At 35.5% G+C, this 19,869-nt stretch overlaps 1 protein-coding gene across 1 annotated transcript; it reads right to left on the reverse strand.

The window, feature by feature from the left end:
• Positions 1–7,554: 7,554 nt before the first annotated feature.
• Positions 7,555–14,495, reverse strand: LOC131652978 (uncharacterized). The gene is made up of 2 exons (XM_058922982.1): positions 13,756–14,495; positions 7,555–8,478 (listed from the first exon to the last, which is right to left on the reverse strand). The coding sequence occupies exons 1-2, from the start codon at positions 14,308–14,310 to the stop codon at positions 7,771–7,773; spliced, it is 1,263 nt and encodes a 420-aa protein (XP_058778965.1). The 5' UTR covers positions 14,311–14,495; the 3' UTR covers positions 7,555–7,770.
• Between the last annotated feature and the right edge of the window lie 5,374 nt (positions 14,496–19,869).

Genomic DNA, 19,869 nt, shown 5'->3' on the forward strand with positions numbered 1-19,869 from the left:
GAATCCATTTGGATGCAAAGTCAAATAGTACAATGCATTTCTATTTGGAGCATACATCTCTTCAGCAGCATGACAAGGACCTATGTTTGCCAGGTTCCTATCGAAGTTGGTTCTATTTACCTGGTTGACTTCAGCCATGTAGTAACTCTGATCACCTTCGATATTCTCCACTATACCATCTTCTCTCCAAATCGTCACCCTCTGATGCATTGTTGAGGGCACAGCTGCTACACCATGAATCCATTCTCTACCAAGCAAAAGGTTGTAGTTTGCTTTTGCTGGTATAACCATAAACATGGTTGGCCTCGTAACTGAGCCTACTGTCAAATTGACTTGAACAACTCCTAGTGTTTGTCCTATTTTGCCTTCATAATTAGATAAGACCATGTTATGTGGCCTTATATCTGTATCGAACATACCAATTCTTTTCAGCATATATTGAGGCATTAGATTCACTGCTGCTCCTCCATCAACTAAGACTTTATTAATACCAACATTCTCAATCTTCGCCCTGATGTAAAGTGGCTTCAAGTGGTTTCGCATACCCTCATCTGGTCTTTCGAAGAAAGCATTCTGTTCTTCTACTGCACCATTATTCAGCACATAGTAACACACAGGTCTGTGTTTTGTCATTTCTTCGATATCAGCCTCTTCGCAGTCTTCTACTTCAACTTCCTGGTTAAACTCGTGAGGGAGTACAGATACTACATTACAATTAAGATTTATGGATGACACCCCATCGGAATCAAAATCATTTGTCATTCTATCCTCTTCTTTCCAGGAATTTGAACGCATCTTCTCTTCTTCATCTAAGAGTTTCTCAGCTTCGAACAACCTGCGTTCCACCGGAGGTTTGTTTAACTTTGCCCCCTGGTATGAGACTTGGTTGCTACTAGATTCTCCAACTTCTCTTGGCCTGTATTCCTTCTGAGACTTTTTTATCCTCTGATGCCTTCTCCACTGGGATCGAGACATAGGATTTTTTCCCTTATAATTCTCCAATCGATTCGCCTCTCGATTTGGTCTTTGAAATTGTTTCCTATATGCCATTGCAGTTCTTCCTCCTTGGTCCCAGCTTCGCCATTTGTTGGTTCTTGCATCAGCTTGTATCCACCTATCCCTGGGTGCATTCGCAGGGACTTTAAAAGTCACTCTTCGAGCTCTAGGGTGTGGACTATCAGGCCTCTTTGTCGGAGTCCATATGTCGAAACCATAAAGGTTAGGACGCAACCCCTGAGTTTCCCTACTCATATGGCAGTATATGCGTTCGAATGATCGTGCGAGTCTTTCATCATAGACTGCCCCACATCTGGGACACAGAGCAACTTCAGTGTTTCCTTTGTGGCATCTGACCAAAAATCCTACCAAGCTTTCATCCATCTTTGGATATAGTTGTAGCAGGGGATTTGGCTCTCTTCCTGGATGTTCCCATCTTTCGCGCCGAGCCCTCTCGAAGTTGGCTTCGACTCTTCGATTCAGCATGATCGAGCACCTTGGACACATCCATTGCTTACCACCGCTTCTCTCGTGACATTTCCAAAGATATTCTTTGAGGCTTTCAGTTTTTTGTGGAGCTTCGATGTCCCCATTTTGCCTTGTTAACCAAGTCTCTAATTCGCCAAACTCAGACACTGGGCGTCTGGCACTGACCATGTTAACTGCTACTGGAGGAACTTCAGAGATTTGTATTTTCTGGAGTTTCATCCTGAGGTCTTCAGTGGCCTCGCTGCTTTCTTCCTTCAAGGCTTCAGTTATCTCTGCCTTGGAAGATTCTTCAACATCAGTATTGAAGATTATGTCACCATTTAGGCTTTCAGTAGCCTGCTTTCCATTGAACTTTGATTTAGTTTCTATAACTTCGACTTCAGACGCCTCCACCATGTTGATATCTTCTACCTCACAGAGGCTAGCGTCAGCAATGTTCAGAGGATTTGAATCTACCCTCATTTGATTCTTGGTTTTGTCAGCAAACTTCAACCTTCCATCATTGAGAGCATTTTGAATTAGATCCCTGAAAAGAAAACATTGAGAAGTTTTATGGCCTAAAAAACCATGATATTTACAGAAACCTCTTTTCTTCCGTTGTTCCAACGGAGGAATTTTGGAATTTGGGGGTAGTATCATTTGGCCATCTTTTACCAGTAAATCAAATATTTCATCACATTTGGTAATGTCAAATGTATAAGTTTTCTTAGGGAACCTATCATTCTTATCATTTTCTACTGGGTTTTTTCCATTTGCTGGATTTAACAATTTGCAAGCATAAGGTGGCGCTTCTTTTAATTCAGCCAAGTCTATTTCGACTTCTTCAGGGCTATATGAGTCATTGAAAGACTCCTCATCAACATTCTCGGCTTCGACGTACGCCACTCTTTCTTTCTTATAGCTTTTATTTGCCCTAGCTTTCTCTGCCTTCAGGCGTTCGACCTGTCGAACCCTATCTGCTAATTGGGCCATGTCCCTGAGGTATTGGGTATCTAGTTTCTTTCTTATTGAATAATCCAAACCACCCGCAGCCATTTCGACGAGTTCATGTTCCGGAACCGTTGTAAAACATCTAGATTTCAACAGGCGGAACCTATTTAAGTAGTCATCAATTGTCTCTGCGAATTTTCTTTTAACACTGGCCAATTCCTTCAGACTTATCTTAGTTTGACCCATGTAGAATTGCTCGTGGAACAACCTTTCTAAGTATGCCCATGCGTCTATCGAATTTGGTGGCAGAGTAGTGAACCAAATAAACGCATTTTTTGTCAGCGAACTAGGAAAATATTTAATCCTTAGATCTTCGTTTCCCGCTAAGTCTCCTGCTTCTGTTAAATATCTAGCAATATGTTCCACAGTTGACTCATTAGTTTCGCCAGAAAATTTTGTGAATTTAGGAACCTTAGTTCCCCTAGGCAATTCTGTTTGCATGATATAATCTGATATAGGGGATGTATAATTTGGACGTCTGAGTCCAGTACTAAGGCCATTATTGGCCATAACCCTTTCTATCATGGCAGTTAAATTATTTTCTGTGGCCAGATTTTCTCTTCTAACTCTTTGGACAATCTCATCTGGATGATCGTCCCTACCCAAAATCCTCAATCTGGGTCGTTCTTCCTCCATTTCTTGTCGAAAGGGGACGGTCCTTTGACTTGAATCCTCCAAGTTAATTACCGGAGTCTTTTCGAACGACTCCGTCCTTCGTGAGGGGCCTGTATCCCTAGGAACCGTCCTAGGTGGGGGAACCATATCTTGCACACGTTCCAAAATAGGCCTCTCTTCTTGGTTCACAGGCTGCTTGTCTTTCCTTTTAGGCGGTGGTACTCCCATGAATTCTGCCATTCGATTCATTTGCGATGATATCTTTTGGAAAATTTCCACGTTTTCTCTATTTGTCGTAGTAACATTTGCCATTAGTGGGTTCAAGACTGAAGTTAGTTCTCTGGCCAAAACCCCCACCATATCATGGTTGCTTGCATCCATTTCTTGTCGAAATGCTGCTTGGTTATTTGTGGTAAAGTGAGGTATCTGGGTAGAGAAACCAGTGTTATGTGCACTTCGACCCACTGAACTAACATTTGGTGAAAATGCCGCATTGTTAGTTGGGGGATATATATGTCCTGCCCCTCGTACGCCTGTTCCATGTGGGTATGGCATTCCGTATGGATTATTTGGTCTCCATTCGAAAGCGGAGTTTGTACCTTGACCAAATAAATTGTTTGCAGCATTTGTCGAGGCAAACAATACGTCCTCTGCACTTGTGGATGAGGGTGCGGTTGTCGACACTGAAACTGGAACAGTCCCTGAGGGTGCTGTATTATTTTCAGGCATAGTCTGGGAATTATCTGCAGGTCTCGATCCATTTGGACCCGTTGCATCTCGTGCTTCTTGAGTAGAAGTCGAATTTGCCGCTCCTGATCCCGAACCTTGTGGGGGATCTTGATTACCCCCTGCACTGGCCGTAACAGCCATTTTCCTGTTGTACCTTCGTTTGGGAATCGGTTGTGCACTGTCTTTTAATTTACCGTTCCTAAGGTTCATACAAGGTCTTGATATTGTCTAGACAAAAACAAAACAATTGATTAAAACAATCCGCGTGACACTGTCCCACTGGGCGTGCCAATTTGTTTACGGTGATTTCCGGTAAACAACCGCTAGTCTTCCAAACTATAATAAATATGATTTGGTTACTTGCAGGATCGACTAGATTGATCCTAGGACACATAGTCAAGAAGATTGTTATCAATGTTCATTTGAATCATATTCGTAATTTGTCCTCTTCAATGAGTATTGTTCGATTCAAGAATCTTGGTAATTGCTTCGTTATATGTAATTATAACTTCGACAAGAAAGATAAATAACATAACATATGAAACTTAAAGATTGTTAAAACATAAAGAATCTTAAACTGCAGAAACATTAAAGACTTTAAAAGTAAACGATCATGAAAGTAAATTCGGAAATAAAATAAAGATACAGGAATGTAAATGACAAGAAATAAATGAAATGCAGTAATTCAGAAATGTATTCGAAAATGAAATACAATACACATGTATTAAAATGGTGGTGTCATACGTACATTTTCTCAGCGAACTCTTTCTCGTAACACTTGATACTTGAGTAAATATGTGAGTGATTTGTACAAAATGAACACACGGAATCCTAACATTAAAACTCCTATTTATACTAGTTTCGACCTTAACGGTCCTACACTAATCTGCTGCCACGTTTCTCATCAGAACTTCCAGCGAAGCCATCTGTATTTGAACGGTTACGAAACCGTCTTCGAATTTCAAATCTTCCCGCCTGAGTCCATCTTCGACGCGTGGCAGTGTAAAAACACTATGAAAACACGCTAAGTAGTAACATTTAAATATATACTTTATAAATTTTGTCTAAGTCCCGAAGACATATGCTTTCATTAGTCTTTCAGTGTTCACTATCTTCAACGAACTTAGAAGTCTGTATCTTCGAGGCATGACCATCAGTAGCCATTCTTTCACTTTTTTAAGGGATGGCCATCAGTAACCATCTTTCCTTCGATTCTCAACTCCTTCGAAGGACAATATAAAACGAAATCTTCAGCTAACAGCGGCATACAGGCGGCAGAGGAGGGCCCAGGGTGAGAGGGTTAGGCACACCCAGTAGTGGTCGGGTTTATTTATTTTTTGTTTTCGGATTGTATCTTTAGCACACTATTTTTATTTGGATTTGGATCGGCTTGTATATATTACTTTTTTTATCATATTAGTTTTTTCTGTTTATATGTCATTTATTTTATTTCCCGGTTTCCTTTAATTAAAAATACGAGACTGTGAAAAACATTAAAAAAAAAACCAGTTTCTGCATAATTTGGAAGTTCATTTCCGAAACCCCCCCAAAATCTGAACAAAGGTGTTTTCGGCAGTTCATCTCCGAAAACACCCCCCATGAGGTGTTTTCGGAGATGAACTTCCGAATTGTGGAAAATTTTTTTAAAAAAAAGTGCTTCGGAAATTCATTTCCGAAGCAGGGATATTTTGGGTTTTTCGCTGGGGTGACCCCCGTGGCTAAAGAAAAAACCTAGATAGGAACATTATCCTTTGTTTCACATCCATAAAAGCAAGTCCAATTGATTATGTCATCTACTCATCTTTGTATAATTAACATCAACAAGTTCAAACAAAGGTAGTTTAATTTATATATGTATGTCTTATATGTCAAGTCCATTTGAAACATAGTGTGAAAGTTGTTAACCAACTTGATGAATTTGTGCGTCTAAAATATATCTAAAACGGATTTTTCATCTCCTTACATTCTACCTACAGAGATATATGTGTTTATCTAATTGTTTTGACAAATGTTGTGTTTCATTTCTCGTACCTCATATAGTTTTGTTGTTCATCCGTTAAATATTATAAACTTTCTTAATATTTATTATATTATTAGACATTCTTCTTTTCAAAATCGTGAGAATGTTTTAACAAGAACCGTGTTCATCTTCGTCTCAACAATAGTTTTCTTCTCACCATCATGATGATTTGTTAAGTTTTGATTCAATTTATGATTGTGTACACCGCCAAACCTTAACAAGTTTCTAAACATTTGAAGTCAAATAATATCCACAAAACCTGAATGAACACTCATATTTACTTATTCTAGTCTCATCATGTTTCAATATTTTAACTGTTTCTTTACATTCACCGCCTCTTTCAACACTATAAATATTTTTCTTATATAAGAACTCGAATAAGACCTCTCGATAACTACACAGAAATCTAACATAATAGTTTCAACACAACCATCATGGCTAAAATATTTAACGACATCAATTTCATTAATAATTATTTTAGCAACATCAGGCTCATGAATATCTGACAATATAGTACATGAGCATTCGGACCAGCAACGTCAAATTCCTCATAGACTGAGTTGACAGTTTACAAATACACCATATTTAAAGATACACCATATTTATAGTCGTTACACATATTAAAAACAACATTAAACAAACAAATACAATATGACCACACCAGAAGAACCCTCCCTTAAGTGATTTCCAAGATTTGAAAATGATCCTTCTAAAAATTTTGTACACTGTTAACTAATGAAAAAAAAAGAGAGAGAGAAGATACGTCAATAAAAAGATATAGAATAATGAAATTAGTGGTGTTGAAAAACATAGTGTATGCACTAATACTCAATAATTAAAAGAAAATGAAAGATTTATGTCAAGGTTTAAGAAAATCTAAAATGGAGTATTGAATAAAGAACACAAACTTTTTCGAGTGAATATTGGTGTATATTTTTAGTGGCGGGAGATACTCTCCACCGTACATGTTACGAGGATACGATAATTACAAAAAGATGTTTTGATGTTAAATTGATGTTTAAGTAAGAGAAGAATAAGATCAATACTATGATAGTGAGTGGAAAATGGGTTCCACTGTGTAGATGATTTATTTGGAGAGTGTTGATTCTGGGCCCGTTTGTTTTGGTTTTTTTAAAAATGATTTTTATAGTGTTATCAAATTTTGTGAAAATTTTTTTTAAAAAAAAGAAAATTTATAAAAATTTCAAATGAAAATTTTGTTTGAATAATTATTCTTAAAATGTGATTTTAGGTATTTCATTTAGTTATGGAAAAAAATTTGGATATCAAAATTTCAAAAAATCACTTAATTTTGAAGCTATTTCAAATAGATTTTCATAAAAATCATTTTTGAAATACAACTTTTTGAAAAAATTATAATTTTAACTAAGTTTTGGTCTTCAATTATGTACGTTTATGTTATAGGATGTCAAATTAAGTGTTTCATTTTAGAAAAAACGAATATAAAAAAAACTTGTAATATTTTGAAAAACGGTTTTAGAAAATCTATTTTCAAAAATACAAAGAAAAAATTCATTTTTTTTAAAGCTGAAACAAATTAGCCTTCTATTAGAGAAGAATGAGTAGTCTAGTATAGTACACAACCTTCTAAGTGGTGAGCTTGAAAGGGAAGAAGTTTGCTAACTCTGATTGACATATAACATACCATATTGGCAAAGCCGTTGAATTTACATGGATACACTAGCATGTATATATTTTCATAGTTGCAACAATTTTAGTAATGCTTTAAACCAAAAAGAATTGATACAACAAACCAAAGACTGCGTCATTCCTCTTTCGGAATGTACCAGTGCAGATATAAATAAAGGTTACAATCAAAGGTGTAAAATCTCGAGGACTGGTGAATATCGACAACCACGCGACATTTATAATCCAAAAAAAATAAATAAGATGGCTGCGTACAGCTTTAACTAGAGAAGCCTGAGATGAGCTGTATCATTCAGCTTTTTTATCTGCCAACCAGTTCTGAGAGAGTGCTGCAACACAGTCACTGAAGAGTCTTCTATGCAGAACTTATGTGACATCAGCGGACTACATCCAAGAAGACCGGTAAGGAGACACTTGATTGGCACAGAATGAGTAAATAGTCCTATACAAGAAGCAGATGATGAAAAGCTGCTGAAATTAGAATTACGCAGGGAATTTTCATGGATTACGTTGCTAGAAGGAATGTCGTCTTCAATCTCATCTCCGGTAGTTGTCACAAATTGTAGCCTGCTCTTACCAGATTTTTTCCTTGAGAATGCAGGTCGATGCCTGGAGGGAGAATCCCATTGGTTTGAATGGAGAGAATTTCCATCTTGGTCATGAATTGAGTTTGTGAGAGCATGGGAATTGTGCTGAGAAAATGTGTGACTGTCATTTTGATGTGACGAGAAAACGAGTCTCAGTTTTTCATGTAATCCCAAGACAGTTTCATTTAAAAAACGAATCATTCGGAATTCTACTTGTCTAAGTGTTTCTCCAGAAGGTGCAGCAAAATCTGGTTGGAACCTGTCAATGTAGCTCATAACTTCTGGTGTGTATGTTTCTGATCGAAGACAGCCCTCCCAATTTCCTTGGCTAATCTCGGAAAGTGCCTCTGAGGATTGAATTTGCTCCTCTGAAAAATCTATTTCCTGTTCATTGGAATATTAGTCATTAGAGTGAGATTAATGGCACAAAGTTCTGAGATGTAATCAATCTATTTGTCATATGCAGTTTTGCAACCATTAGAAGTGAAAGTTTAAAGACAAATGAAGGTCAGTGTAAGACAATCATGCTACTAATTCAAACAAATTTAAACGCACTTCTGGCCTTATCTATACCTTCTTTTATTGTGTTTTGAAATAGAAGGTTACACACACTTAATGTAGGAATCATAGTCACAAAATTTGTTCCCCCCTCCCTGCAAACCGCCTATTTGCATACCAAATTGAAAAACACCCTTAATTTGGTGAAAGATGTGAATGTGAGTTTGGAGGCAGTAGAAGCAATTGAGTGTTTTTGAGAACTACAGAGAAAACAGTGGAGCCTCTGGAAGTGTTATTTTGCAGAAGAATGGTAATTAAAAGTGAGTGGGATAGAGAAAATAAGATTTTTGGAAACGAATGTAATTACTCTTCTTGATAACAAATACTTGGGTAATTGAAATAATAAAGCTTTAATTTTTAAAATAATAAAATCACATCTAAAATTGTTCAATCTATTATTACTATATTCCAATTATTGATTATATTTCATATCACAAATAAACAAAATTGGTGGTGTATCAATTAAATGTACTATGAATCCATAGCATACTGACAATGCGAACCTCCCACATACCCAACTGTGTAGGGTAGCTTAATACCCGTTCCAAATAGAATTGTGATGACTATGGTTGGAATTTTATTTGTGCTCTAGCCCTAGTTCAATGGATAACCTAGGTTAAGAAGAGAACAAAAGACTAAAGAACTGTCTTTGCAAGAGTTCAGAACCTGTATACCAACTCCACCCATCAATTTTATCTGTACCGTTAATTATAATAGCCTAACAAATAAAATTACATGGACAGCACACGACTAACAAGCACTACCTAAAGGATAGCCCACTTGCAAACTTACAGATCCAGCCCATGGATCGAAACTGCATTACTGTTAGTAGGTTCTCCAATGTCTAAAACCAAGAAAGCCAACAACTCTCACTCCCATCCTGTGGCTGAAAGCATAAAGACACATCACTCAACTCAGCCTTCAACTATTGGAAAAACTTATACTTCCAGGGTTCCCTTGCAGATTGGGTTACTTTGTTAATTTCTTCCATTATTAGTTTACTAATTGTATATAATTACAACCATTACTAATTTATAGTGATTATGGAGTCCCTAATAGAGTCTGTACCAGTGTTATTTATGTGTTTTTTGGTTCAGCTACACAATCTCGCCATTCGTTCCTGCATTTGTCATCATGGGTTTCTGGCACGTGATTCATGTTTCTTGTGTTGGGTTTGTTTGTGATTCTTGTTCCAGGTTTAACTCGCGCCCAACTGGAACATTCATGATTCTTGTTCTGTGTTATTTTTTCTGTGATTCCTGGTTTAGGCTTCTTTTCGCGACTTGTGCCTCTAAAAGTCATTTCTTCTTCTCAGTTCTCACTACTTACGGCACCTGGATCAAGTACATACCTTCTACCCTAGCTTTCCAAATCAACCCATTCTATAAGCTTCTAGATAGAAACAGGTTCACTCATTTCCTCATTCCTTCCCCTTCTGAAATGCAAATATGGGAAAGTACAGCTTTTTCTTCATTGATTTTAAACCATGGAGATCCTTCTGATGTTTCTGGCAGGGTTTGCTTCATCTACCTCTGTTTCTTAAGATTAAGTCTACCCACAAGCACCAAAGGGATCTAAAGTTGCTTCCTTTATTGCCTTGTTTGTCGTTTAGATGCAACCTTTTTGGTTGATCCAAGATTTGAAACCTTCTGATTAAACTTATTTTTTACCTTCTTGTCACCAAAGTTATAGGGGATAAACCAAAGCATATTTAATTGGACTTTGAATTCATCCTCCTGATCTTTCATTTCTTCTTCGCCATCTCGTTCATGGGTGGCTTCTCTATGGCCATGGCATATTTAAATCCATTTCCGCCCCACCCTAGTCAAACCACATGGACCCTTTTCCTGCACTGCCTTTTTTGCTAAAAGAATATGGCTGTCCTAACCCTATTCTACAGTACACTTTTCTCCATCATTGGCCAATCAAGTGTGTCATCCACCATACACACTTATCCACCTTAATGTTTGTTTTACTCATTGTTTTTGCAACCACAAAATCAGTTTTTTTTTTCTATAATTAGACTTCAAACCTTCATCTTTGCTCCTATTTTCTAGCTCCAAAAATTATAATACTGCATCACAGATCAAACTGTCAGGTTCAGTACACTTGAGTTTAGTACTGCTTAAGCACTGCCTTTCAGAAGCTTTCCCACATCAACTAAGCATTTGTTATGATCCAGTGATTGGAAAGAAGATGGAGAATAGGAGAAAGAAAGGAAATGAAAATGTATTGGTACAATTCAGAAAAATAAGGAGCACAAATAGTAACTACTCAGTTACGCAAAACTACAAGACACCCTCATCAACCAGCCCATTTCCCAATTACTACTCTTTTTCCAATTGTATCTCAACTGATTACTACCTGCCAAAAAACTACCATAAGCTCCTAACTTCTTGCTTCCTTTTTTTTATAAGACCTAGGCTTGTTCTCATTAGTTGGGCCTTCCTCTGCCTCTTTTGATGATTCTAACAGGATTCCTGGCCTCCTTCCATTGGCACCGATGGTTAGCATATGCTTTCAGTGCTTCGGCTACCAGCTGCAACTTCCCTCCATCACTTTTCCATGTAAAAGATGGAGCTTGGGTCAAATAAACCTCCCAAATGTAACTCCTTCAAAATACAAGAATCCCTTGAGTTTACTTTTTAAAAGTTTGAATGCATTATTTAAGTTTGGCAGCTCCATTCGAAATTCTTCAAGTAATTGCTCCTTCATTTGTGCAGACAATGAGCAACTAACCATCTGGATTTGGGAGTTCTCCGAGCGTAGATAAATTTGATTTAGAGATTGGGAAACAATTAGTAAGAAAGTTGTAGAATTTTATCTGTCTTCTTGCTTGCTCTGGAACAATTGTGAACCTAAATTAGGAGAAAAGTAATTACTAAAAGCTGTCTATGCAGGATTCGAGAGGAGGTCTCCCTCCACATATCAATACCAACTACCAAACTCTCTACCTTCTCTGCCTATAGCCTAACCAATTAACTATTCTAACAGCTCACAAGATCTGCCTCTCAACTAACAAGGCCTCTGACTAATGGGGCTGACCAAATTGATTCCTTGGCCCCAGTCGACTTCTTATTTCTCATGCTTTAAGCCTTCCAACGGGTGCTAAAAATTCCCTCCCATCATTCTATACCAATAAATAAAATCACAATTACCATTTGAGGTTTTAGAGTCTCCTCCTTTTTATCCTGCTTTGATTAAATGCTAAATGACTTTTATAAATTTTATTCATGCAAGTCAGCATTCAGTGCAAAGCAACAATAACAGTCAGATGTGGCAACTGATATATTTTGTACAATGTTGAACTACCATTAAAAGCTAATGTGGACAGTGGACCCATTAGTTTTTTCATCTCAATATCAAAAGTCAATAAAATAAATGAATTTTAGAAGTAACAAAAACCATTTTGGCTAAGTTTCCTTCTAGTGTTCATTTTTAGCATGAATATTAGTACCGACACATTTCAGTCAAAATCTTGGTGACAAGGTCTGCTAACCTACTTACTTGTATGTTTATAATATCAGGTTTGGCCAATCAAATCATCTGTTAGTTTATACCTGTATAAAATTATATCAACAAATCATGTAAATTGAAAGGAAATTTTTGAATCTTAGAGACTGCCTAGCTTTTCTTATTGTTTTTTCCAATTCTAGTTGTGTCTTCTGTTCATTAAGCAATAAAGTCACAACAAATTCCAAATCCCAACAATGGACATGAGACTTATGTTAAATTTCATGTTATAAGGGAATTGATGGACGGAATAACAATTTGATAAATGCTAGGGATGAAAACCAACATAATTGGGGCCAAATGATACTCATAACAGACAACTTCTTCAATCATCTTAAAAGTTAGCCCAGTTCTATGGAACATACTAGGTAATCAAAAGTAGCATTGATAAAAAGCGGATGCGTCTTATCATTTCCCCGTTAAAAAAATACATATAACATGCAAGTGTAATCATCAATCAGGAGATTTCATCCATCACAAGAAAGACATTCTAAGAAAATAAATCATGATAATATAGGAAAAAAACAAACTAGCACACTCGATGTTAAGGTAAGCAATTATTGAAAAGCAATGATAACAACATAGTTAACTTAAAAAAATAAAAAAATAAAAAAAGCGATCAGTTTACAAGGAAACTTCATTGACATTTTCACTTATGATCAGACAAGGAATCAGTTCTACTATTTTCCATTTCAGCTATATTGTCTCATATATTTGTAAATTGTAAAAACAACATTACCTAATACTCAACTTCTACCGTTCAACATAGTATTAAAGTTTTAAAATGAAATTAACAACCACAATTTAAACCACAACATTAATCTTTTAGAAGTTTCAATTAACTAAGTATCCAAATCACTCACATTTATCCCTAACCTTTTACAATATTATCAATTGTAGTAGCATGTCCGCAATTAGTACCATTTAACAGATCAGATTCTTCAGTAGTAAACAACTTCCTTTAGAGTTTAATAAGTAATTAAGGGTATGTTTGGATTGGTGATATGAGATGGAATGGAGTGGTAACTAATGAGGTTCCATTGTTTGGATTAGGTGACAATGGATGAAATGGAAGATGATGGAATACATTCCATCCAATTCCCCAATTTTTTTGTTTCATCCAATTTTGGGTGTATGTGATGGAATGAGACATTTTTAAAAAAACCAAACAATGGCTGCGTTCCGGGTTGCTAAATTGCAGCTACAATGTTGCAGAACTTGGACAGATCACTGTTGTTCTGCAATACACTATTTAGCATATTTGAACCAGACTGCATAGCTGAATTTGATCGACTAATTGACAACACTGATTACCTTAAAATATAAATCCTGATTTTCTTATCATTAGTTTAGATTACTTACTTCACTCTATGCTATGCTCACTCATGAGAAATACAACTAAGTTCATATTTGGAATCACATAGAGTTTAACCAAATCATGGTAATGCCTTCATTTGATTTCCTCAAAATTGCGATTATAATACATCATTCAATCTATCTACCTCAGATTCAATCCAATTGCATAACATAATTCAACTCACACAGAACTTAAATATCTACAAAGAACAATGAAATCGACGACAGAATTACCTTACACACCGAAACCGCGGTTGACCTAGCCCGATCCAACACAGAACAATAAACAGCATTAAACCTAACTCCCTGAGATTTCAGAAAAACAGCCAAAGCCCTAGCCTGCCGCTTCCCATTCGGCGTCAACACCGCCTCCGAACACCTACCACCAACCAACTCCGGCGCCAAATTCAACTCACATTCCCCATGACAGATCAAATAAACCTCCACAACCTCCTCCTCACTCACCGACGAAAAACTCCGCGAAAACATTCCCGTCGCCGGAGGCGACTGAAGCGGCGTCGGCGGAGCCAAAACATTATACGGATCCCACACCTTGATCGACGGACCAAGGCGCGGAGTTCCGAGAGACGAGAGTTGCGGAGAAAGCGGAGAAGCTGACGCGTGGCACGGAAGCATTTCGGGTTCTTGTTCTAGAACCTTCTTGACTATAAGGTGGTTACGTAATTGGGACCCACTTATATGGCCGTTAATGTTGGTTTCTTCTTCTTCTTGTTCTTCTTCTTCGTCATCGCTATCTTCGACGGATTGTGATGAGTGATTCGCACCCATTTTTTATTTTATTATTACTATTGTTGTTGTTTTCGCTAATAAAACGACGTCGTAGATCTGAAGAGAGAAATAGATCTGGGTTTTCTGAAATTTGTAACGTATCGAAGGAATCTCTGAATGTGTGTGAATATGAAGAAGAGGAAGAAAGTCGCAAAACTTTACACACAAACTTTTTCAGAAATAATTATATTTATTTTGAAGAATTTATGAAAATTTATAACAATTGACAAAAAAATATATATACACTATCAATCAATCATAACTTGAAAATTCTTATATAAACTTTTTTCACATAATCAATCACACAATTTTAATTAATTAAAAAAAAAATTTAACATTTTCTCTCTCCTTCATAATCACAATCACCCATAAATTCAATTAAAAAAAAATTAAAATTTAATAAATTAAAAAATTTCTTCCTTCTTATTAGTTGTGCCTAAGATTATAGATTTATGATTTTTTTCATGCAAAAATTCATCATAATAACTATGTTAAGTTCAACTCATACCGTTATTTTTTGAAAATTTATATAACATAGTTGATTGATAAATAACATTTGAACAACAGTGTAAAATTATTTTAAACTGTTCGTACATTATCTTTAACTTCATAACAATTTATAAACAATAATATAAATTATTTCTATAAATTCCTATAAATAAATTGTTTGAACTTTAAAAGTGTTGGTCTTAATTTGATACAATCATATCTTTATTATTTGCAATTAAGATAGCATAATGGATATAATCTATTATGGATCGAATCAAGTTTTCTAAAGTTTGATAAAATCAAATTTGTATTCAACAAATTTCTTTTATTTGTAAATAATTAATTATGCTCGCAGCATAATCTATTAAACATCGGAGTAAAAAGGAGTTTTTGTGTTTATTTCAAAAACACACAAGTTTTTTTAAAAAAAACCTTCATGAGTGGTTAATAGGTGGTTTTAACCAATAGGTGAGTGTCCCAACCAATGGGCGAGTGATTTGATTAAGGGGCGACTAAAATGCCCAATTCAAACGATGTGTGATATTGTCTATCTTTAATGAACTTTGTACTACATATATGTTGGACAATTGACTTTAAGTACAAAAGGGGATGCACTTAGGAATGTAAATAAATATTCATGGAGACGGATAGTATGATATATGTGTTTGCCCCGTTGGATAAATATGATATTCATATCTGCTCCATATCCGTCAGATATCCGCTAAACGGGTAATCCGCGGGTTTTAAGATATCCGCAAATATTTACAGATATCCATGAATAACACTTATTTTCTAAAATTATATTTTGAAAAAATATTTCCAACTTGTTCTTAAGACAAAAAAATGATATTATCACATTAATTTCCTTCATTTTCACCAAAGCATAATATCCATACATTTTATTTTTAACAAAAAAAACAATGATATTGTGTTGTGAGTTATGGTGGAAGAGCGGACGACGAAGAAGTAGAAAGAATGACACTGGTTGGACGGGAAAAGAGCAGTACTGATTGGTTGGATAGTGAAATTGTTGAAGTGAAGTATGGAGTATAAAAGAAGTTTAAATATGAAATGACCAATAAAATTTGTATAGAATATAAAGGAGACTAGTTTTCTAGTTTCTTAAAAGATGAAAAGATAGAGTATAATAAACTAATAATATTTAAATAATTTTTATAATTTATTAACGGATATGGATATGCGCAGGCAATGTTTTAAAAATCGGACCGGACATCAAACCGGTGAGGGTACTGAATCACTGGTTTATTGGTCGAACCACTGGGTCACTGGTCGAACCGCATGACTAAACCGGGTTAAACCGGATAACTCGGTTGAATAGACCGGTCGTTATAACAAAATTATATAGGTATAAAATTTGTCGAACCGGATGATTCAATCGCTACAAAATATAACTAGCACTTAAATTTTTTGAAAATATCATATTATAAAAAAATTCACAAGTTCATAACTTAAATTCAAATTTTACACATAGGTATCACACACAATAAAATAGTACATAATTATAAAATATAATTGCAAATAAAAGTTTAATCGCAACATAATCTAATTGAATAATTTATAACAAAATAATTCCATTATCTACTAAATTTAATTTCAATAGAAGAAAATTTGTTTCAAGATCTCCTTCTTCAATATCAAAATCATCGGTAGCAAAATCAACCGCATCTGCAACAATTTTTTATTATTTTATTTATTTTATTTTTTATTTTAATTTTTAATTAAAATAGTCAAAAATATGTTATTTTAATTTTTTAAAATTAAAAAAATTAAAAATGCATTTAAACCGCCGGTTCACAAAAACCGCCGATTTTCCCGGTTTTAACGGTTTAAACCGGTTTTGATCGGTTCACACCGGTTCAATAACATTCTCGATCCAGCTATTGAACCATACCGGTTCCCGGTTTGACCGGTCCGATCTAATTTTTAAAACACTGTCCGCGGGTATGGATAACATTAAACCCGTATCTATATCCATTAATAAACGGAAATTTAAATATCCATTTATTTTATCCACGGATATCTTTTAAACTATCTGCGCCGTACCCGTGACGGATTTTATCCGCGGATATCCGCGGGTATGAATATTTTTGCATCCTTAGATGCACTGTGGTATTTAAAATTTTAGATTACTTTAGTGATTTTTCTTAATTATACATGAAATTGTGTTAGTAACTTATTAAGAATAAATAGCATCGGAAATAAAAACAGTAAATTGCATAAAATAAAGAGAATAAATGTTAGAGAGATTGCACTAGATAATCCAGGTTCGATTGATTGTTGGCCTACTCCTTTCTCAAAGAGATCTTCTTCAGATTTTGATTATATACTTTAAGCTTTAACTTTTTGTGTAAAGTTGTTAGCTTTTTCGAGTTTATGAGCAAATAAGTATACCATTTTATATATTTCTGTTATGAAACTTTGGATGTGTGGTTGCATTTTATTGGTGTATTAGCTTGTTCAAATTTGTAGTTCCTATGGAGACGAATTATGACGAGATTAGTACACTTGCTAGTTAAGTCATCAAAATTTTAGCGTTGTTGTCGGAGATTGTTGATATTTTCAAAAAGGTTATTTGTGCAATGTTTTTAATTTTTTTTTTTTGTGTAAGCAAGAATTATATATAAGAGAGAACTAAGGGTTCTCCAAACCTTGTTACACAGGAGCGGAACTAGTCCGACAAAAAAGCAAAATTACAAACCAATTCCCATTACGACATAAAAGACAAAGGGTCTTTGCAAAAATCGTAAAAATTGCAATTGGAATAAGCAATCTCGCCATAGGAAGCCCACCTCCACACCAAAAACTTTATATTCCAAACTATATTGTTAATATTCCACTTATCATTCCTAAAACAAAATCCGTTTCTTGTTAACCAAATACTCCAACAAACGGCTAGCCAAAACACCCCCAATTTGCCATCTTTAATTCCCTTTCTCCGACCGATGAAAAACCATTCCATAAAAGAAGACATTCCCTCCTCCTCTCTCCGATCCGGAAAATCCAACCACACACCAATTTCCCTCCAAACAACTTTGATCACAACACATTTAAAGAAAATATGATCATTTTCTTCCAAATGCGTGTTACAAAAAATGCAATTTAAACAAGAAATAGAAGAAGCAAAAGAAACACCTCTATACACTAAAAGATCTTTAGTGGGGAGCCTATTCACAAAAAGCCTCCAAGCAAAAACTCTAATCTTATAAGGGACCTCCAATTTCCAAACAATTTCCAAAGCCTCCTCACACTTTTTAGATGGACCAAACGGAGTACGCAATGAAACGTACCGGTTGTAACACGAAGCTACCGAAAACACCTTATCCGACCCAATACTCCAACTCACGGAATCCCTACCGCCTTTCAAACCCCCAAAATTCACAAGGAGTTAGTTATCTTTTATTTAAGTTTCAATTTTAATTTTATACTCTTATTATGTTCTATTTGGTGCAGTGCTACTAAGGTATTGTTTGTTTATTTATGTGAGGTTCTGATTCGATACTGATACTAATAGAACTATAAATCAAAAGAACAACGTGAGCAATTCATAAAATGAAACTAGAAACATTATAAGTTACAGAAAAACCAAAAAAAAAGGGAAGAGATGATAATTCAACCACGACAAACATTGGGGGATTATTGCAGGAGAATTGATGTTAGACATATCTTTAGGATTTTAGCCAACTAATCATGTAACGTTTGATAGTAAGAATTATGTACTTTCACGTTTAAAGGATAACACATTCAACTGGCAAGCAATTAGAGACACTTGTGAGCATCGTGCTAAATTCTATGAGACGTGGTCGGTGTACAAGCCAAATGAGGTTACTGGTAATCAGGAAAAATTACATTTGTTTGGTTTTTCTTTTATAGGTTGCGCTAAGGATTGGATGCAATGCATACTAAATGGTACTATTCATACATGAAAATAACAGGAAGAATTTTTTTTAGAGAAGTATTACTTAAATGCTCAATTCGTGGACAGAAAAGTTGTAATTTCCAATTTTGATCAGGACGGGTTTGAGTCATTGTCTGATGTATTGGAGAGGTTCAAGTTGTCGCTTAGTAAGTGTCCAAATCATAATATGAGTTATATGGAACAAATGGCACACTTTATTAGTGGGCTGAAAACCCAAACGAGAATGTTTCTCAATGCCTCAGCTGGAGGTACATTGAGTACAAAGAATAAAGATGGGGTAAAGACACCGACTAAAAATATGTGCCAGAATGAGTGTCACTCAAGTGATCGAGCGGTAAAACAAAAGGGTGTTCTTAAAATTGATTCGAATAAAGCATTATTAACTCAAATAGAGGTATTGTCTAAACAATTAGTTGCGTCCCAACTAGCACAAGCGAATGTGAGTAAAATTCAGACACTCATGTGTGAGTTTTGTGATGACGAGCGTGTAAAAGGAAACTTTACACCAGAGGTTGAGAGTGTTGAAGCTCAATACACGAACTTTCAAAAGAATAATCCCTATTCCAACATCCTAATTTTAAGTGGAGAAACAATCAAATCTTGAATGCTAATCAAGGAATTCAACAGGTTCCTCAAGCACCTCAACAAAAACCATCACATCTAGAGGAAACCTTGTCCAACTTCATGAAGGCAACTCAGACAAGTTTTGAACAAGTTAGGAAAATCAAGAATATACGTTTAAAATACAAAGGGAGATGACACAAAATCAAATCACCATGAACAAAAACATTGAAGCCTCTATAAAAATTTTGGAGATGGAAATTGGTCAATTGTTTTGATAAATGGAAACATAAGCTAGTTCAAGTGGGGCATTTATTGGTACCACTGTACATAACCCGAAAAATGAAAGTTGCAAAGCCATTGAGTTGAGGAGTAGAGTGCTACCTTCGAAACAAAGAGTGAGTGAGGAAAAAAAGAATTGAGCGAGGTTAAGAAAAAGAGTGGAAAAAAAGTGGTAGTTGAAGAAGAGGTTGAGAACAATTATGGGAGAGAGAAAAAGTGAGGTAACTATTTAAAGTTGATGATTTGTTATTCCCAACTGATTTTGTAATTTTTGATATGCCTGAAGATTC

This window comes from Vicia villosa, linkage group LG2, assembly GCF_029867415.1.
Source record: "Vicia villosa cultivar HV-30 ecotype Madison, WI linkage group LG2, Vvil1.0, whole genome shotgun sequence".
Lineage (NCBI taxonomy): Eukaryota > Viridiplantae > Streptophyta > Magnoliopsida > Fabales > Fabaceae > Vicia > Vicia villosa.

What these genes read in the sequence shown, in the direction of transcription:
- LOC131652978 (XM_058922982.1), bottom strand. Translation starts at nt 14,310, where the DNA reads ATGGGTGCGAATCACTCATCACAATCCGTCGAAGATAGCGATGACGAA. An exon ending in CCGCGGTTTCGGTGTGTAAG is followed by an intron (nt 8,479 to 13,755) that starts GTAATTCTGTCG and finishes TCCAATGAACAG; the next exon opens with GAAATAGATTTTTCAGAGGA.